We start from the raw sequence: 22,461 nt of genomic DNA, 5'->3' as shown, positions 1-22,461 counted from the left end.
CTTACAATTTCATAAGAATTTTAGAGTGAGCTAGACAATTTATACAAAGACAGGATTCTGATAGGTGTTATATTAGATGTTATATTAACTCTGCATATCAGCCAATACTAAGGAGCATTGCCAATACAATACTAAGTCAATCCATGAACTTGGGCTGTTTTTCCTTTTATTATGATCTCTTCAAAAATTTTTTATCAGTGTCTTATAGTTTTCAGACCAAAAATTTTACACTGCTTTTGTTAAATGTTTCCTTTTATTTTCTTTTATGCCATTTTAAATGAAATATATAATTTTCATTGTGTAGAAAAATTTATGTTTTTATATTGATAATAGATCCTATAAATTTGTTGAACTTATTTGTTAATTTAATTGACTCCTTATTTATATACGTACGCTCATTTTATCTGTGAATATATATTTATTTCTCCTTTCCAATATGTTTATCTTTGATATACTCTTCTTGACTACTACTTCCAGCATATTATTGAACAGTGGTGAGATGCTTCTGAGCTTCCAAGACAAAAATCCAGCCTTTCATCTTTGACAGTTGTTTCTTTTTTTGTAAAAAGTATGCATTAAATTAGCATTCATCATGATTTCTGAGTTTGGGCACCCCTTAACATTTTTTTTTTGCTTTTTGGGTCACACCCGGCAATGCACAGGGGTTACTCCTGGCTCTGCACTCAGGAGTTATCCCTGGCGGTGCTCAGGGGACCATATGGGATGCTGGGATTCGAACTTGGGTCGGCCGCGTGCAAGGCAAACGCCCTACCCGCTGTGCTATCACTCCAGCCCCCCCTTAACATTTTTAACCTAAGTTGTCACTCAATTTACATCAATCCTGACCCTGTTTAAAAGTTATTTGGGGAAAATCATTAAAATTCTAGTGAATTATTTGTGTTGTTTGGTGTTGGTTTTAGTTGTGGGGCTACACCCATTGGTGCTCAGGGGATGCTTCCAGCTCTGTGTTCAAGGCTCTATTCTGATGGTGCTTGGGGGACCGTGAGGTGCTGGGGACACATCCAGTCCTCCAACATGCAAAGCATGTGCTCAGCCCATTGAGCTATCTTTTAGATCCCCAAACTTTAATGAATTCTTAATTTATATTGTATTCATCTTAATGTTCTCCTACACTTGGTGGTGAGGGGGTTGAGGCCACAACTGATAGTGCTCAGGGCTTATTTCTGGCCCTGTGCTCAAGTTACACACCTAGTGGAGCTCAAGGGACCATATGCTTTGGGGATCAAACCATAGTCAGCTACAAACATGGCAAGTTACTTAATCCCTATTTCTCCAGTCCCATCTCCATCTAATTAAAAAAAATCAAGGGACCAAAGATATGACTCAGTGATAATTGAGTCACATGGTTATATTTGATTAAGAAAGTCAAATAATATAGTCGACTGCATACTTTTCCTGCATGAGGTTCAGGGTACTATCCAGGACACTAAAAAAAATGACTGTAATTCACAGTTCATGCACTCATTGTATTGGTGAGTTTAGTTTATGACAAATCAGATATAAATGAGGCCTATGCACAAAGGAAAAAACCTTGATTAGGCCAAATGATAAGGCAAAGATTATCAAGAATTCCTACTTACTTTATTTTGATTCATAAGCAACTCTGGTTTCTATTATTTCTATGAAAAACTGTGCAAAGACTAAAGCTATAAGTATTCTGCTTTGTTTTGATTTATTAAGTTTACAAAAGTTACCTTATATGGACCCAAACAAAAATGGTCTTTATCTAGATCTGCATGGTTCATTCTCTTGAATTTCTTTCTTTTTTCTTCTTTTGCTTTTGTTTTTGTTTTGGGGCCACACCCGGAAATGCTCAGGGGTTACTCCTGGCTCTGCACTCCAGAATCCCTGATGGTGCTCATGGGACTATATGAAATGTTGAGTATCGCAGCTGGGAGTAATTCCTGAGTGCAAAGCCAGGAGTAACCCCCTGTGCATCGCCAGGTGTGACCCAAAAAGCAAAAAAAAAAAAAAAAAAAAAGGAATATCTGTTTCTTAAATTCCAGAGTTATCAATTCAAACTGATTTTGAATTTTTAGTGATGCTACTATCTAGGAGTTGATTAGAGAAGTGCAATGTTTTTACATATTACATATGTTTACATATTACATATGTACAATGTTTTTTTACATATTCTGTGTGTTGAATGGTCAGCATTTCTCACTGTCCATTTTCATCAGCTTGCTCTCTTATCACAGACTTATCAAATTTTTATTTGAAGACAATCACAGAAACTTTCAAATTTTCTTTTATATAACTTTTGTGCATAAGCAGACTTGACTTACACTGTGAAATTGGTTAGACATATCTCATCACATTATTTTTCAAGCCATTGGTTCTTGGGCAGGATAGAAAAGAATGAGAGTAGGTTTTACTTAAATGTTAGGTCATAGCCCCAAGGGACCCAACCCCGGCAGCCGAAAACCTCCAGAACCCAACCACCGTCGTGCAAGGCCATTCTCCACATGCTCAGGCTGAACCTCACGTATGAATGAATGTATTCCTGGACTGCGCAGTTGCAACACATCATAAGACACTCTCTACCCATTCTCCATAAGTACCACACCACATTAGATGGTGTTCAAATAGTAGACAACAAATGATAGAAGGAAATACATATATGCATATATACATATATATATATATAGTTTCAGGTATATATACAAAAGCTCACATCAGTCAACCTTTAGCAACATGTTAGTGATATTATAAAGAGTGTCTTAATGGCCCCTGCCAAAATAGAACAATCTTCACACTGTCACCTTTATGTATATTTTTTTAGCATTTTCAGCAGTTTTCCATAACAGACAATCACTGTCACTGTCACTGACACCGTCATCCCGTTGCTCATCGATTTGTTCAAGCAGGTACCAGTAACGTCTCTCATTGTGAGACTTATTGTTACTGTTTTTGGCATATCCAATACACCACGGATAGCTTGCCAGGCTCTGCCGTGCGGGCAAGATACTCTCAGTAGCTTGCCGGGCTCTCCAAGAGAGGCAGAGGAATCGAACACGGGTCGGCAGCATGAAAGGCAAACGCCCTACCACTGTGCTGTCGCTCCAGCCCATAACAGACAATACAAAATATATTATTTCAGTTGTGCTTTGGAACAGGGCTTGGGGCTTGGGATGGAAACATCCCAAATTTGGTGGTGGGAAGGTATAACGGTGGTGGAATTGGTGTTTGAATATTAACTGTAATCAAATATTGTGAACAACCTTATAAAATGAAAAAAAAATGTTAGGTTATAAACTTGGATCTCTATTTGAAATATTTTCTAATTTTTTATAATTGATTCCTGAGAAATATTAGATTTGTGAACCACTTAAAATAAATGCTTAACAGGGGCTGGAGTGATAGCACAGCAGGGAGGGCATTTGCTTTGCACGCAGCCAACCTGGGTTCGATTCCCACCATCCCATTTGGTCCCCCCAGCACCACAGGAGTAATTCCTGCGTGCATGAGCCAGGAGTAACCCCTGTGCAATGCCGGGTGTGACCCAAAAAGCGAAAGTAAATAAATTAATAATAAATGCTTAACAATAACAGTGGTTCAATTTATGCAAGAAATCTCAACTATTGTACATATTTTTGTCAGTTTTACTTCTGATGAATATTTTAAGGGCACACTACAATTAAAATTTTGGTATGTTCTCTGAGTGATAAAAGTTTTTCTTTTATTTATGAGAACACCGTTGTCTTGGAGAAATATATCTTTTCCAGTTATAATATATTGAAACTGATTGGTTATATTTTGTCCTGTATTTTTCTTAATTTTTGAAATACTTAAAAACATAATGGCTTTTATATGTCATGTCTATTATGCTCATCAATGCATATCAACTTTAGGGCAGAGATAATACATTGCACATTAATATTTTTAATTATGTTATTTGAGACATACAGAAAGTTACAGAGGTTAATCACTTGTATCACTTTTAATCTCATTGCTCATCGATTTGCTTGAGCGGGCTCCAGTAACGTCTCATTCATCCCTGTCACATGTTAGTGTAGCCCAATGGTGTCTGCTCGCTCCAGGAGCATGAAGAGTCTCAACCGTTCGTTCAGGGTCTTGATGAAGAAGTCTGACCATCTCGTAGGTGGGCATGGGCAGCCAGGTGTTTTTTTGACATCCTGTGGAATTCAGTCAGTAGCCCCTCTAGTTCAGTGGTCATCTCCATTAACAGTGGTTAATATAACTAATAATTATATAACCATAATTTAGCTGTTTACTATCTTGTTGGATTTGGGAGAAGCTTAACCTCTCCACTTGTATTCCTCTCCTAAGGTAAATTCTAACATAAATTTGTTATTATTTCAATAAATCTTTTTTTGTCCCAGTAGTACTTGGGGGACCATGTGCTGTTAGGATCAAATTCTTTCATGCAAAGCATTGCTCCAGTACTTTCACTACCTTCCCAGTCAGCCACAGATAGTTTTATGCTCATTCACATATGTGTACATACATGCACAAAAATACATATAGTATCGGGCTGGAGCGATAGCACAGCGGGTAGGGCGTTTGCCTTGCACGCGGCCGACCCGGGTTCAAATCCCAGCATCCCATATGGTCCCCTGAGCACCGCCAGGAGTAATTCCTGAGTGCAGAGCCAGGAGTTACCCCTGTGCATCGCCAGGTGTGACCCAAAAAGCAAAAAAAAAAAAACAAAAAAAAAATACATATAGTATCATCTTCTGTGTCTTTGAAATTTGCCGTATAGTATATTCCCTTCTTCAGTATACATTTTTCTCACATCATGCTTTTCAGATTTAGCTTTTCTGATATCTCCTATCACAAAACCAAATAAAACAGAATATTATCTACTTTTACCCCATGTCCAACTCTCTGAGAGCTATATCTCCTTGTTTCCTCTTTTCTTTAATTTTCTTTCTCCCTCTCTGTTTTAGGACACCTGGCTATGATCATGGCTTATTCCTGGCTCTGAGTTCATGGATCCCTCCTAGTAGGGTTCAGGGAATGATATGTGGTGTAAGAAATTGAACCTGGGTTGACCGTATGCAAGGCATGCACCCTATCTGCTGTACTATCTCTCCAAAGCTCTCACTCATTTTCTCCAAAATTCCGTAAGAAACACTCATCAGGATATCCGGTGACCTTCATATTACCACAATCAGATATCATTTATTAGTTCTTCACTTGAACTCTCAGTGGCACTGGACACACTCCATTCTTCTCCTAACATTTTATTTTGCCTTTTAGGTTACCTTCTCTTTCTGGTTTTCCTTCTACTTAATTTTTATGGCCACTCTTTCTTGCTCCTTTTGTTGGATCCTTGTTAGTTTATTATTTTGAAATAAATAGAACTGAAAAAAATATAATGAAAAGTGAACACTTTCCCAACCCATATTCCCTCTTACTAATAAAAAGTCTTTATTTGTATGTATATAAATTTTATAGGTGAAAAGTACATCTTTTTATATGTTTTAAAATTTGGGACCACATCTGCTGGTGCTCAAGAACTACTCCTGACTGTGCACTTGGTGGTTGTTCACGACAGTGTTTGGGGGTGCATGCAGTGCAAAGGATCTAATCTAGGGCTTCCGCATACAAAGCATGGTCATGCTCCAGTCCTTTGAACTTTCTCCTGGCTCCAACACCTTATTTTAAGTTAGATTTCTTTGCTAATGTTTTTATTTTGTGGTCATTTTTATATTGTTTGGTTTTTATATAGTGCTTTCTGTTTTTATTAATTTTGCACATATGTATACATATGTGTGTATGTTAATATCATCAGTCCTCTGTTCAACATGTATTCTGAATAAAAAGTTCTAATTTTTCAAATGGCTTTTAACTTTGTGGGATTTTGAAAGCAACTTTATTAAATCTTTAGTTACAGACATTCAATGTTCCAACACCATTGCACCCTCCCACCACCATTATTTTCAATTTTCCAAACCACTTCTTGACCCTGCCCCATATCAGACTCTCAATAATTTATTTTATATTGCTTGTTATGAATAATTTGCTAAAAGGATAATAAAAATGTTTCCTTAGAAGAAAGTTAGTGAAGATTGACATATCTCAAAATGGAGCCCTTAATCCTTTGTATAAGATATTACTAATTTGTTGCTACAGGTTAAGCCTTCTGTGTTTATATTTTGTTAATCAATATTTGTTGCTTTCTACATTACATCCCATCTAATCTGATGTGGTACTCCTGGTTTTTCAGTGTTACAGACTTTGAGATATCTCATAGCTGAAATTATGGCCATACACTCCAGGGTGTCCAAAATTTTTAATGGGATGATACAGCTGGAGTTAAATTCTTAACTGACTAGTGGCTTTGGTGATGTCTGCATGACTGTCAGGCCTCTGAAAGTACAAGGAGATGGGGAAGGTATTCCATCTACAACCCGTGAAAACTGGAGATTTCAGTCACAGAACCTGCATACCTGAGTTTTTCAACAAATTAATTTCTGGATGAAGCTCATCCAAGCAGTAGAGTCCAGCTGGAAGCATGGCAGCAATTGTGGGTGTGGAGAGTTTTGGCTGCCAGGGCTCTCTTTTGGTTGGTGTGGGGCTCACCTGTCTCCTCCAGGTTGCTCCTGGACAATTCAGTCTTGTGCAGTATCTGAGAGAAATTGACTTATTGACCTCTTTTGAGATTTATTTTTGAGTCTCGGGATTATAGCCAGCGAAGGAGATTATATGGTACCAGAGGTGGTGTGTGGGCATGACTGCCAGGCTTTCAGAAGTACAGGGAGATGGGGGGAGGTATCCCATCCTCAACCCCATAAAAGCTGGAGATTTCAGTCACAAAACCCAATGCCTGATTTTTCCAATAAATTAAGTTCTGGATGAGGTTCACCCAAGCTGTGGAGTCTGGCCAGGATCATGGCAGTGATTGTGGAGTGTTAATGGCATTTTTTAAGTAAAGACTGGGTCAGAGAGATAGTACAGAGGTTAAGACACTTGCCTTACTTGGGACCAAACAGTTTTGATATCTGGCACTGCATTGTGTTCCCCAAGAACTGCCAGGAATGATTCCTGAACAAAGAGCCTGGAGTAAGCCCTGAACACTGCTGGATGAGGCACCAAAATAAATTGGCATAAAGAATTTTAATGATGGTGCTGGAGAGATAGCTCAGCGGGTAGGGCATTTGCCTTTTACGCGGCCGACCCGGGTTCAAATCCCAGCATCCCATATGGTCCCCTGAGCATGGCCAGGGGTAATTCCTGAGTGCAGAGCCAGGAGTAACCCCTGTGCATCGCCAGGTGTGACCCAAAAAAGCAAAAAAAAAAAAGAATTTTAATGATTATCTCTAACAATACCATTCTCTAACAATACTATTTAGCAGTTTTTTCTTTAAGGTTCTTGGTTTAAGACTGCTGCTTACCTTTCCCCTTCATGATGATAATTTCACTTGAGTTTTCTTTAGTACTAAAATCTTTCTAGTACTAAATTTACAAACTTTTTAAATCTTCGATTTTTCTGGGATTTATTTAGGATATGAGTTGCTATAGTATGCAGGTTTTTTTCTAAATGACTACCCTGTTGTCCCCTAATAAATTAATTAAAAATCTTTTTCTTTACTCTTTTGAAGCCCATATTTACTGCAGAGTAATTTTCAGGTGTATTTAAATTCCTTGAAAATTCTTGAATTTTTTTGTTCTTTGGGCAACAGCTGAGAGTTTTCAGGCCTTACTCCTACCTCTGCACTCAGTGATCACTCCTGCCATGCTCCGGGAACCAAATGTGGTATAGGGAATTAAGTCTGGGTCTGTTGCAGGCAAGGCAAGTGCCCTACCTACTGTAGGATTGCTGCAGCCCAAGAATTCGAAATAATTTTAAAGGATTTTTTTGTTAGGGGAGCACACCTAAAGGTGGTCAGGGATCACTCCTGGCAGGGCTCAGGGAACCATAAGCAGTGCTAAGGATAGAACCCAGTGGGTCATAAGTAAGGCAAATGCCCTACTTATATGTAGGATTACATAGCTTCAGGTAGTTTAGGTTTATTGGGTTACTCCTGTCACAGTGCTCCCATTCCTCTGTGTTTATTTGTAGCTTCTTTCTTAGTGTTCTGTTAACTTGTAAATAATGTTTTTCTCTTCTCCTTGAGTCCTCTGCATAGTTTATTCAGAGCAAGTCCTTTTTGTATGGACAAAGAAAGACATTTAATTGGCTTTGAATATATTAATTCCCGGGCATCTGCTTTCTTGACTGTAGCCTTGGTTGCCCTCAGTTCCTAGCCCTCTAAAAGGCAGGGTCCCAACGGGGGATGAGACGGACCCAGGGCAAGCGGTAAGTTATGTGCTACCCTGGCATCGAGATGGGCCTGGCCAAAGTGCGTCATTCTTAACTATAAGTTAAGAGTCTGATTATGGACAAGTGCTGTTATGATCTTAAAGTAATGACGAGACTAGGACCCTACTAGGGATAGGAAAGACTAATCTGGCCTAGGCACTGTAGTCTCAGATTGAGATGACCCCAGGAGAGCAATTCTAAAAGTTTAATGTGTCTCTTGCTATGCCCATACAAAACTCATATGTTTGTTGGACAAGGAGAAGAGAAACACAACCATGGGATTTCATCATTGATGGGTCCTGCTGAAAGAGTATCTGTCCTAGAGAATAGGTGTTCTGCTATTGTTATTGAACCTTTTAAGCTTGAATTGTTACATTGTAGATTCCAGGCTCTGGCCCAGCCTAGTCTTCCGAATGTAGATTTCAGGTGCTGCCTAGTTTGTAATTGACAATGTAGATTTCATGTGGCAGCCCAGCCCAGTCTTTGGTATGTAAATCAGAGTGCTTTTCAGCCCAAGGAAGGCTTCAGTTTTGGTTTTATATCTTCTTTTTTCCGGAGGCCTAGATTACTGGCCTGCAGATACAAGAGAATAATGTTGCCTCAATGTTCTTCCTGTAAGATCTTTTGGTGCCTTTGGTGACTGTCAATGTATTGCACCATGAGCAAAAAGGGGTTCAGAGAGAGAGACATGGGGAAGGAGAGACTAGAGAGGGAGCGGAGTAGATCCAGAGAGAGGCTGGAGCTTGAATAAACAGTAACAAATCAGCAACCAGCTGGGTCCTCTTCCTTTGACCGCTGGCCATCCAGATCCAGTCCCTCGGTTTTTTACAGATTTTTTGGTTAGGGGAGCACACCTAAAGGTGGTCAGGAATCACTCCTGGCAGGGCTCAGGGAACCATAAGTAGTGCTAAGGATAGAACCCAGTGGGTCATAAGTAAGGCAAATTTCCTACTTGCTGTGCTATCTCACCAGCTCCAACAATTTGTTTTCAAAGTTCTGCAGTAACGCAGTACTTCTCCTCACCTATATTGAAACTACTATTTAAGAAGCCACTTTGATTTAACAGCTGTCAAATGAATATACTTGATATCTTTATACTTGATTAAGTATCTTACTTAACTTGGGCAGCTGTGAAAGTGTTTAATTTTCCTCCAACTACTTTTTATTCTGAACCTTCTTATTCCTTAATGTTTGTCTCCTAAACCTCTTAGTTTCTTACCTGTTTTTTGTTTTCCTTTCTAGCTTGCTGATTTGTTTCTTGTGCAAGAGTATTTTTGGAATGAACAGTATTCATTCAATCTTTTGATGGTAAATACACTGAGTCATATTTTCAATCTCATCACTTCAACTTTTTAAAAATGGCTAATTAGCCCTGTATTTTTATTTTTAGCCCAACCTGGATCTCTATCTATGAGTTATATTCTATATAGTGTGTTCTATGGTACGTTAATTTATCTGTACCAACCAATCTGTTTCTTTAATTTTAATATTTTTATTGGTTTTTATACCTTGTTTCACTTGATAACATCATCATTTGCTCCAGTTGTCTAAATAGATTCTGCCTTTGATGTTTTCCTATCCCCTTTTGCCTATTTTCTGGCAATTATGTGTCTGTCATCATAAATATCAGTTCTTCTTGGTTATCCCCCTAGCCTTTGTCTATGTCCTTAGTTCATTCCTTGACAACGGATGTAGTTTATTACTGGCTCTTTATACTTTCAGTCTCCAACCCTCTTTAGTCTCACATTGTAGGCAGTGTTTATTATCTAATGCAAATATTTGGTCATGCCATTTTAAATAGGTTATCATTAAATCCCATACAGATTTTTCACATGTTCCTATTTATTTTACCCCAACAAAAGACAGTAAAGAAATAGAAAGAATCAAAAGAAATAGGAAAAACTGGAGTGAAAACAATTAAAGATTTAGCATTGAGCTTAATTTTTAACTGAGAACAAAATGACTTCAATATCTTATCCTACATGAAATCTTAGAAAGAATCCATTTAATGATTCTTATAGAACTATTAATATTTCACTGCTTGGAAGCACCTAGGCTAAAGAAGGTAGAGAGAAGTCATTAGATTGAAAGTTGGGGCTATACATTAAATTTACTACAATACGTGGTAGACTCTTATGTTTAGTCACCCATTTTCTGATTTTCAGGAAATCAAAGATTTTGTTATGTGGCGATGTTGAATGGAAGAGCAGAGGACTCCAGGTATAGCCTAGGGACTTGGTAAAACAACAGGATTAAAACAAGATATGCATACCTAATTGGAAAATTGAGATGCAATTGATGAAAAGAAAGCATAAATTATTCCATGTCACAATCCCAGGTCCCTAATTGCAGTCTCATGTGTGTTTTTCTCTTGACACAATTTCTAAAATGTGTATAGGCTATACAAAGTTAAAAATTGTCTGTATCTTAAAGTTATCTTGCTAATTAAATACTTAGAAAAGGTGAGCTGATTTTGAGAAGCTTAGATATTAACATTTTGCTTAGGCTATTTAATTTTGTTACTTAGAATTAGAGTTAATATTTAAATTTTAATAGTTCATTAAAAGCAGAAAAGCATGCTTGTGCAAATATACATAAATGTTTACGTTTTGGAGTTATGAAGATCCAAAAATAGTACGTTCTTTCCTGCCTTCTTTTGTTTTTGTCCGTAAACTAAGGGTCAGGAAGATGGCAGGGAATAATAAGGAACACATTTTTTCCTCTACCTAAATTATTCTAGGTCTTCACTTTGCTTTATAATAAACATAAGCAATTTAAAGTACATTTTCATCTTCTCAATGTAACAAATTTTTTTTACTAATAAGAAACATTTAAATAAAACATACTTTATTGTACTAAAATATGCATGACAGAAATTTTTACCATTGTAATCATGTTTATTATACACTTTACTATAATTAAAATATTCATGTTGTACAATCATAGTATATTAATATATACATTAAATTACATATAGTTACAATGTTATTAACTATAGTTCCCATGCTTAATATGTAGTTACAGTGTTATTGACTATAGTCCATGCTATACATTATATCATCATGACTTATTTATTTTATAACTGGAATTTTGTATGTCTTGATCCCATTTACCCATTATTATGAGCATGCTCTTCCCCAGTCAAATCTGTCAATTCGTTCTCTGAATCTATGAGTTTTATTTGTTTGGTTTTTTAGATTGTACATATAAAATAAATCATGGTATTTCTCTTTGACTTATTTTTCTTAGCATATAACCCTCAAGGTTCATCTATTTTGTAAATGACAAAATTGCATGCTTTTATTTATTTTTTTTAATTTTATTGAATCACCATGTGGAGGGTTACATAGTTCTCAGGATTATGTCAGTAATACAGTACTCAAACACCCTTCCCTTCACCAGTGCCCATCTTCCATCACCAACCCTCCAGTATACCTGCCGCCCCCTCCCACCTCCCCAGTCCCCACCCTTGTAAGTGATCAAGTTTCACTTCATTTACGCTTTATCTCGATTACATTCCATGTTTCAACACACAACTCACTATTGTTGCTGGGGTTTCCCCCAAAAAAGAAAAAGACAGTCCTACTGCCAAGGAAGCATTTGATAGTTCTCCATTGCTAAGAATATAGAGATATTAAGTCCCGCTGTTTGTTACAGAACTTTTCTTTTTCCCCCTTGCCCCACGCCACCGAGTTCATGCCTGTTTAGTAATTGCCACGCTGTCTGACAAAGGGAAAAAAACCGAAAAGGATGGTTATTTCCCGTCATCAGCTGGCATGGGGCTCTGGCTTAGTTGATAGTCTAGTAGAGTGTCTGCAAGCAGTTTCTGGAACCAAAGGTATTGCGCTGGTATCGGCTCCGGCTCGAGATTCCACCAGCGTCCCGCTGTTCCATGTACATAATTTTTCCCCTTATATCCCATTCCCAGGCCACCAGGTCTGTTTGCTTAATGGACATCACACTATGGTTGACGCCACGCCGCGTTTCTTCCCGAGAAAGAAGGATATTTCTTCTCAGACGGCGTGGGGATATAGCTTAGTTCAGTCTAGAGAGATGGCTACCACTTTGATTGCCTTCAATATTTCAGCAAAAGACTTACTATTCTTGTTAGGATCTCCCACAAAAGTCCGACCCATTAAAAAGGAACCATTACATATTGCTGATGCTAAGATGACATTAGGTCACGCGGCCGCTGCTGCGGCTGCGCGGTTTTGGGTTTCTGTATAAAGTCCAGGGAAAGTACAACCAGAAATAACATCACTACAAACTTTTACCCTTTTATGGTGCTCATAAGATGGAGAAACCTAGAGAGAGGCTCGGCGTCTCCATTTTGCGCTCAGAAAGCCGTGGACCCTGCACTGTGCTCGGGAGGAAGGGGTTGAGAGAGAGAGAGGTTAAAAGAATTGGGGAATGCCCGGTTTCCACTGTCACAGCCCGCCGTGGGGTCTCCGATCCCGTGCCGGAATTAGTTCAGTGGGCTGCTTGGAGTCCAAGGGCGCTCTTTTGGGCTCTTCCATCATGCTCGATCCACAGCAGGGCCAAAAGGAACGCACACGTGGGGCAGGTGGGTTTAAGTATCTATCTGCGGTGGGCGGGGGTCACCGCCCCCCACCCCCCTGGGGTCTCCCGCGCGCGCGTCCTGTTTCAGCTGGCTCGGCGTCTCCATTTTGCGCTCAGAAAGCTGTGGACCCTGCACTGTGCTCGGGAGGAAGGGGTTGAGAGAGAGGTTAAAAGAATTGGATTGGGGAATGCCCGGTTTCCACTGTCGCAGCCCGCTGTGGGGTCTCCGATCCCGTGCCGGAATTAGTTCAGTGGGCTGCTTGGAGTCCAAGGGCTCTCTTTTGGGCTCTTCCATCATGCTCGATCCGCAGCAGGGCCAAAAGGCAAAATTGCATGCTTTTAAATCGCTGAATTCTTCCATTGTATGTAGAATATGGTCATGCATAGTTTAATATTTTGGACATTGATGAACTGCATATATAATGGAGATCTCAATCAGGTTAAACTACAAACCTTCCATTCTTATACATACACTTGATGACGTTTGGATGAAGTTCGGTCAATCAAACAATGTATTTATAATATTATAACCCATTCTTCCTTTGATAGACACTAAATTAAACATGTTTACTTTTTAATATATATGAAATAAAAATAGAATAATTTTATTATATTATATATTTATTATATTATATTAAATTATAAATAGAATAAATAACTCTATCAGCAGTACCATGTACTGAGATTACTAAAAAGCATATACAGTATTAGTTATATCTTAGTTTACCATCACCTTGCCTGTCCTATCACCACAAAAATAGCAACAACAAAAATGAAAAATTCATACCAGATCAAGGAAATTATACTCGGGTGATCCCTGAGGTTAGAGCCAAAAATAAGCCTGATATCGGGGGCTGGAGCGATAGCACAGTGGGTAAGGCATTTGTCTTGTACACCACCGGCCCAGGTTTGACTCCCAGCATCCCATATCGTCCCCTGAGCACTGCCAGGTGTAAAACCTAAGTGCAGAGCTAGGAGTGACCCCTGTGCGTTGCCAGGTGTGACCCAAAAACCAATAAATAAATACATAAATAGATAAAAATTTTTAAAAAATAAGCCTGATATCACTCTGGATGACAGATGTTTACTGAAAGTGGACAAACAACCAAACATAATAGCCTCTTAGTATCTGTATTGCAAAAGATAATAGCCTCTTAGTATCTATATTCCAAAAGGAGAGCAAGAGTGAGTAAGTGAGCAAGCAAGAGAGCAAGAGGGAGAGAAGAAAAATAACTGCCAGAGAGGTAGGCTGGGAGTAGAAAGGATACCAGGCATATTTGTGGTGGTAAGTGTACACTGGTGGAAGGATGGCTGTTGGAATATTGTATGACTGAAATTCAATCATGAAAGCTTTGCAACTGAATCAATGGTGACACATTGATTCAATTAAAAAATAAATTTTAAAAGAAGAGTAAGCCCTGAGCATACCTGGGTCATCATCATCATCATCATCATCATCATCATCATCATCATCATCATCATCATCATCATCATCCTGTTGATTATCGATTTTCTCGAGTGGTCTGGGTATGGCCCAGAAAACAAGAAAGACAGAAAGAGAGGGAAAGAAAAGGAGGGAGGGAGGAAGAAATAGTAGTTCCCCTTGACTTACTTGCACAGGACTGACCTGGGTTCAATCCGTAGCAACTCATATGATCCCATAGTGCCACCAGGAGTGTATCCTGATCTGGATACAAAACCAGGAGTAAACCCTGAGCACTACTGGGTGTAACCCCCAAGCTAATAATAATACCCCACCACTTATGATGTCTGTTAATGTTTCAAATACTATAGCTATCCCTTATTTTGCCCTACCACTTTTAAAATTGTGGACGCTGATTTCTTAGAATTTCTCAGGCCCCAAGTACCCATGGCAACATGAGAATTAGTGTTCTTTCCCTATGAACTAGGTATTTATTTGACTTAACTCTTTATTTTTAATATGTCTCTCTCCTGTTTGCTCACTTGCTTGCTCATTCAATCTGTCTATCTGCTGGGGATCAAACCCTCCAACATATGAGGCATATTTTCTACCACTGTATCTACCACTGAATCACATTCTCAGCCACTAACTTCTCTAATACAGCCTTTGTTCTTCTCTCAAGTTAATACAACTTCATTTATACTTGTTTTAAATAATAATAATAACTAATGATTTTAGATAAAATTTAGTCAATACTATTTTGATACTATATAGAATTTTGTAGGTATCTTGATGATTATGGATTTGATTTCTTAATTTTTCTAGGATACATGGACCTTAGTACATGGAGTTAAAGTTTGTCTATCACATTATGTATAAAATATTATAAAGGTAGTATAATTTGATGTTTATAGTGTTGATTTTGTTAGTAAATGTTGCTTTCTTTTTCCCCATTACAGATCATTATCCAACTTCCAGAGCTGATGGATCATTTGCATAGAGGGGAATCAGTTGTTGCTGCAATATTTCGTAACCGGTATATTTATGGAAACAATTTTCCTATTAAATACTCTATAAAATATCTCCTACTAACTATTGGTGCCTGCTCAAGCAAATCAGTGAGCAACGGGATGACAGTGACAGTGACAGTGACAGTGACAATTTGGTGCTCACTATTTGCTGGAAACTTGGCACAAACTAATAAGTATTCTATGTAAGAATGAATAAAAGAATGACTAACAGATGGAATAAAGAGCATTTTATTGGCCATGAAAAATGAATATTATGACATGATTGGTATCTTGCATTTGGTGGAGTTGTTGACTTCATTTTAGTTTTAAAGCATGTCAATGAATATAAATATTCATTGCTTAGGAGTGCATGTATTAGAGCCAGAGCAATAGTACAGTGGGTAGGGCACTTGCCTTCCATGAAGCCTTCCCATGTTTGATCCTGGGACTGATCACTGATCAAAGAGCCAGGAATAATCTAGGAGCACTGTCAGATGTGGCAAAAAACAATTAAAAAATAGAATACATGTCTTGACAAGTATTTTTATGTATTCAGTTTATTATAATTTAGGTAACATGGCTATAAAGTATTGACATTTATGGTTTTCTTGTACAAAGCCTCTGCATCTTCACTACCACCAATGTGGCCAAGATCCTTCACTACTGTCCCTATTGAAAGGCTTTTTTGTGGGCATTTATATTATTTAAAAATCAGTTACAACTCTTTCTGGTAGTTACTATGAGTAATAAAATCTTCCTCTGACAATATAGAACAATGAAATTTATATTAAAAAAACAGAAGCTTTATAAGTAGGAAAGAATATCCCTTTGTTCCATTTTGTAGTTTGTTGTAAGATTTGGATCACTTGTTATCACTTGTCATCCCATTGATCTTCAATTTGCTCGAGTGGGTGGTAAGATTTGGATAAAGTATTAAAATCAATATACTGGTTTTATCTATATCATTACTCTGACACATTCTAGTGGCATATTTTAGGAAAAGTTTCTTTGCTCTGTCCCTTCCTCATCCGGAAAATATTATAATGGTATGTATGTTACAGAGATGTGTTAATGATTGCATAAGTATCTGAGGTTGTAGTTGTGGTGATGACAGAGAGAGAGAGTGAGAGAGAGCAAGAAAGAGGAGAGCAAAAATAAGCAGCATAGGTGTGCCAGTGTTTAAATGAAAATGTAGGATTTAAGTTCTGTTGAAATTGTAACTTTTCAATTTCTCAGTTCTGATGTACTTTAAAATATGTGTCTTTTAAAAAAGATTAAGGAACAATAGTTGAGTGGGTAAGGTGTTAGCCTTGCATGCTGCTGACCGAGGTTCAATCCCCGGCATTTCAGATGATCCCCCAACACTACCAGAAAGAATTACTGAGTGAAAACCCAGGAGTGACTCCTGAACACCACCTGGTGTGACCTAAAAGAACAATAAAGTAAAATAAAATAAAATAAAGATATAAAGAGAGTATAGGATGAAGAAGTCATTTTAATTACAGATATTATACTAGGAATTTGGCATGTTAATATCATTAAGCAAACATTACTTGTAGGGTTCTGTTTGTTAGGATGTGTGTAATTATCTATGCAACAGATTAGAAGGTTAACTTGCTCAGAAACATCGAGGCAAGAAAATGATAGCAGGAAAAATGTGTGATCATGTTAGGTGAAAAGGGAAGAGAAGTGTAGGTGTGGGTGGCATTGAGGTCATAATGGTATGTTGAGTATGCAGTGTTGGAGCACTGATGAACAAAAGTGTTTATCTCACACTTTTGGAAGAGGAAATAATAGGAAGGCAGTATTTACTTAAGTCAAGCTGATAACCAAGGTATAATTTTTTTATTTGTTTGATTCCATTATTTTTATTGAGATAATGTTACATAGAGAAAGAGTTATTCTTATCAGTTTTGGGGGAAGCATTTTGTTGTATGACTCAAAGCTGGCTTAGGCAGGAAGTTGCTTCTTTCTATAGATCAGTTAATTCTAGTTAATTGTTACATACAATAAATATGCAAGTACCTAATATACATATGATAATTTTAGCTTTAGTTTTATATTGGAGTATGATTTACAGTAGTATTGATATTTCTGTTAAGCATGCAATGCTACTGCCTACACCTACCACCAAAATGCCAACATCCCATCACCCCTGTCCCTAATAGCCTTCTGTATCATCATACCTTTTTTACAATTGCATAAATCTTGGTAACAACAACCCAGATCAAGATTTAAAATAATTACATTCCTCTAAAGGATTCTATTATGATCCTTTTCAATCTGTTGCCCCTTTATTTCTCCTAAAGGTAGCTACTATTCTGATTTTCTTATCCTGGCTTAGTTAAGCTTGTTCTAGAAATTCATGTAAATTGAGTCATATGCTGTATGTAAATTGAGTCTTGCTCATATTTTTTGCATGGCATATTTTGCTCAAAATGGACTTGCATTCAAAATTGCATAGAATGGGGCTGGAGCAGTAGCACAGCGGGTAGGGCGTTTGCCTTGCACGCGGCCGACCCGGGTTCGAATCCCAGCATCCCATATGGTCCCCTGAGCACTGCCAGGAGTAATTCCTGAGTGTAGAATCAAGAGTAACTCCTGAGCATCGCCGGGTGTGATGCAAAAAAAAACGGATGCAAAATTGCATAGAAATAAAAATAGTCACAGTTTAAGGGGAAAGAAATGAGAGTACAGAAAGAAATCCACATATATATGGACAAATAATTCATGACAAGAGAACCATGGCCATACTATGAAGAAAGGAAATCTCTTTAAAAAGTGGTGCAGGGACCACAAAAGATACAGTGACCAGAATACAAAGACTATCTACAGAATAGGAAAGGATAATTACACAATACCCATCAGATAAGGGGTTAATATCAATGGTATATAAAGCACTGGTTGAACTCTACAAGAAGAAAACATCCAACCCCATCAAAAAATGGGGCGAAGAAATGAACAGAAACTTTCCCAAGGAAGAGATATGAATGGCCAAAAGGCACATGAAAAAGTGCTCTACATCACTGAATTGTCAGAGAGATGCAGATCAAAACAACCACAAGATACCACCTCACACCACAGAGACTAGCACACATCCAAAAGAACAAAAGCAACCGCTGTTAGAGAGGATGTGGGGAGAAAGGGGCCCTTCTACACTGCTGGTGGGAATGCCGGCTAGTTCAGCCTTTTTGGAAAACAATATGGACGAGTCTCAAAAAACTAGAGGTTGAGCTCCCATTTGACCCAGCAATACCACTGCTGGGAATATATCCCAGAAAAGCCAAAAAGTATAGTCGAAGTGACATATGCACTTATATGTTCACCGCAGCACTGTTTACAATAGCCAGAATCTGGAAAAAACCCGAGTGCCCTAGAACAGATGACTGGTTGAAGAAACTCTGGTACATCTATACAATGGAATACTATGCAGCTGTTAGAAAAAATGAGGCCATGACGTTTGCATATAAGTGGATCAACATGGAAAGTATCATGCTAAGTGAAATGAGTCAGAAAGAGAGAGACAGACATAGAAAGATTGCACTCATCTGTGGAATATAGAATAATAGACTATAAGACTAACGCCCAAGAATAGTAGAAATAAGTACCAGGAGATTGTCTCCATGGCTTGGAGGCTGGTCTCTCATTCTGGGTAACTCAGGGAAGGGACCACCAAGTAAAATGTGGTCGGAGGTCATGTGGGGGAAGGGTGATGTGGGCCGAATACAGACTAGAGACTGAACACACTGGCCACTCAACACATTTATTGCAAACCACAACACCTAATCAGAGAGAGAGAACAAAAGGGAATACCCTGCCATAGTGGCAGGGTGGGGTGGGGGGAGATGGGACTGGGGAGGTGGGGGAGGGATGTTGGGTTTACTGGTGGTGGAGAATGGGCACTGGTGAAGGGATGGGTTATCGAACTTTGTAGGGGGGAAACATGAGCACAAAGATGTATGGATCTGTAACTGTACCCTCACGATGACTTTCTAATTAAAAATAAACTAATAAAAAAAAGTGGTGCAGGGAGTTATGTGATTGACTATGAAACCTAAAACTATGAACTAGAACTATGAACAAAATCATAGCTAAAGAGTGCTCTGATAGAGGAAGTGGAGAAAAAAATAGAGAGAAATGGGAATGGAAAGCTACTACCAGATGTAAAACGCAACCTAAGGAGGGGAAACTTATGAATACAAAGGATTTACATCACCAGAAAATGGTACTAGGAAATATGAATAGCCACATGCAAGGAGATGAAATGAGACCACAATCTCACACCATGTACAAAAATTAATCAAAATAGATTAAAAACTTAGAAGACCAGAACCATAAAATATTTAGAAGTGATCATAGTTCCCACACACTTCATGACACTTGTCTTAGAGATGGCTTTGGTACTCCAGTATAACACCTAGAAAAAAGCAAAAGGAAAAGTTAACAGTGGAGACTGTATCAATCTTAGAATTTCTACATAAAAATAAACTATTATCAAAACCAAAATCATATTGAGAGAAAATGTTTTCTCTTCTTATATCTAAGAAGGTACTAATATCCAAGATATATACATCAATCCAACCACAAAAAATAAAAATAATAATCTCCCCACACACATACACACAACACCAAGAAAAAAGAGACAGAGAAAGATAGGAGAAAATCCTAATAGACACATGTCCGAAGAACACATAGAGGGAAGGGAGTGATTTCTGAGTGTACTTGGGACCCTAAAATAAAAGCTCACACAGAATTCTGCATGGGACCCTACAGAGAAGTTCTCAGTAAAACCCAATTACCATTTCCAAGATATTCTCCATTGTGGGAGGAGGAGGAGCAGATCAGTGGACAGCAGATAAGGAATGCAATCTCAGGGAGAGGAGGGCAAAAAAATAACTGCTAAGACAGAACTTTGCCCTGAAGAAAAGGAAATAGCAAGCTGAAAACTTGAGCCCCCCACCTCTAAAACTCTACTTCAAAAACTTTATTAGGAAGCAAGAAATAGGCTTGAGCTGGATAGATAGAGCAGTGACTGAGGTGCTTGCTTTGCACACCCAACCTGGGTTTGATCTCCAGCACCACAAAAGTGTCAGAGTGATTCCCCGAGTGCAAAGCTAGGAGTAATCCTGGAGTACATCCGTGTCTGGCCTAAACAAACAAAAAGTAATTAAGCCAGGCAAGTTGTTCAGGGCCAACGGTTATGTGCAATATAACCCCTGGTGACCCCTGCAAACTGGTCATAGATCTTTGATCCTGCTTGTATGGGGAATATTCTATAGACAAGTTCTGTCATTTTAAGCTGATGGAAGAGCAGTTAGTGAGTTGATCAATATTTCCCATCCCAGATGAAACCAAAACAACCTCTGCCCCTTGCACTCAACACTGTAAGCAATAACCTGGAGTCAGAAAGAGACTTTCTTTGGAAACAAAGAAAGCTGGTTGTTACTGAGAATTCTCCCAATTCACCACTTCAAAACTTGTGTGATGTGTGACATCAAATCCACATCTACTGCCAGGTACTAGCAACTGCATATATTAAGAGCAACACTGATATAGCTGTCAGTGACTGGGTAAGCTTGTGACTGCAAGTTCCCAGCACAGAGCAATGTGCAATCAGAGCATTATACAGAGCAATGCACAATCAGCACGACACTCTCTGGTTGGAATTAGTGTGAACTCTAAGACTGCTAACAAAGCTTGCACAAAACCAGACCCTTGCCTCATGCTCTCACAGTGCACCAGATACAATGAAGAAGTAGAGGAATTCACCTAAATTAATGGACAAAGACAAAAGCCTGGGACTGACTTCAAGCACACAAGAGTTCTATAAAATTCATGATGAAAGCTTCAAATTTTAAACAATATTGATATTAACTGAACTGAAGAAAGCAAAGCAATGAAAACTGCAAGAGAAACTTCAGTCATATAGAAAACTTTAGTCAGAAACCATGAGTTGCGGGGCCGGAGCGATAGCACAGCGGATAGGGCGTTTGCCTTGCACACGGCCGACCCGGGTTCGATCCCCCCCGGCATCCCATATGGTCCCCCAAGCACTGCCAGGAGCAATTCCTGAGTGCAAAGCCAGGAGTAACCCCTGAGCATCGCTGGGTGTGACCCAAAAAGAAAAAAAAAAAACCATGAGTTGAAGAACATAGCAGGTCAACTCAAAAAGCAGAACAACAGAAAGGGAAACCCTGACAGAAAATCAGTTTGTTTGAAGATAAGGTATATGAAATCATTAAATGAGAATATAATAAATAAAAATTAATTAAAATGGAGAAAACATAAGAGGTCAATGAAACAGCATCAATAGTAATAGTATTCACATGATAAGAATTCAGAAGGAAAAAGATAATTATGAAGTTATTTGTTGAATACATTATAGCCAAGAACTTACCCAATCTGCCGATGTAGTTTTGTACTCAGATCCCAGAAGCTTAGAGCTACAATTGAAATAAACCCAGAAAACAACAAGACACATTGTCATTAAAATGGCAAAAGTGAAAGATAAAAAAATCATGAGAGCAGCAAGAGCATCACAAAAACATACATATAAGTGGTATTTTTTTTTAATTTTATTGAATCACCATGTGGAAGGTTACATAGTTCTCAGGATTATGTCAATTATACAATACTCAAATACCCTTCCCTTCACCAGTGCCCATATTCCATCACCAACCCCCCCCAGTATACCTCTTGCCCCCTCCTGCCCCTCCAGTCCCCGCCCTTGTAAGTGATAAGTTTCACTTTGTTTACGCTTTATCTTGATTACATTCCATGTTTCAACACATAACTCACTATTGTTGCTGGGGTTTCCCCCAAAAAAGAAAAAGACAGTCCTACTGCCAAAGAAGCATTTGATAGTTCTCCATTGCTGAGAATGTAGAGATATTAAGTCCCGCTGTTTGTTACATAACTTTTCTTTTTTTCCCCCCTCGTCCCGCGCCACCGAGTTCATGCCTGTTTGGTAATCGCCACGCTGCCTGACAAAGGGGAAAAAAACCCGAAAAAGATGGTTATTTCCCGTCATCAGCCGGCGTGGGGCTATGGCTTAGTTGATAGTCTAGTAGAATGTCTGCAAGCAGTTTCTGGAACCAAAAGTAGTGCACTGGTATCAGCCCTGGCTTGAGATTCCACCAGCGTCCCGCTGTTCCATGTACATAATAATTTTTTCCCTT

At 38.5% G+C, this 22,461-nt stretch overlaps 1 protein-coding gene across 4 annotated transcripts in view; it reads left to right on the top strand.

The window, feature by feature from the left end:
• The window catches only part of KLHL13 (kelch like family member 13), a 262,857-nt gene that overhangs the window by 96,440 nt on the left and 143,956 nt on the right, over positions 1-22,461 (top strand). For all 4 annotated transcript variants that reach the window (XM_055122452.1, XM_055122448.1, XM_055122451.1 and 1 more), the window contains one exon: positions 15,233-15,309. In XM_055122452.1, the coding sequence (XP_054978427.1) occupies positions 15,257-15,309 (53 nt within the window). In that variant the 5' untranslated portion in view covers positions 15,233-15,256. The remainder of the gene's footprint in view (positions 1-15,232; positions 15,310-22,461) is intronic.

Source organism: Sorex araneus, chromosome X (genome assembly GCF_027595985.1).
Source record: "Sorex araneus isolate mSorAra2 chromosome X, mSorAra2.pri, whole genome shotgun sequence".
Classification (NCBI taxonomy): domain Eukaryota; kingdom Metazoa; phylum Chordata; class Mammalia; order Eulipotyphla; family Soricidae; genus Sorex; species Sorex araneus.
The sequence above is the reverse complement of the archived record's forward strand: the minus strand, read 5'-3'. Positions and strand labels throughout refer to the sequence as shown.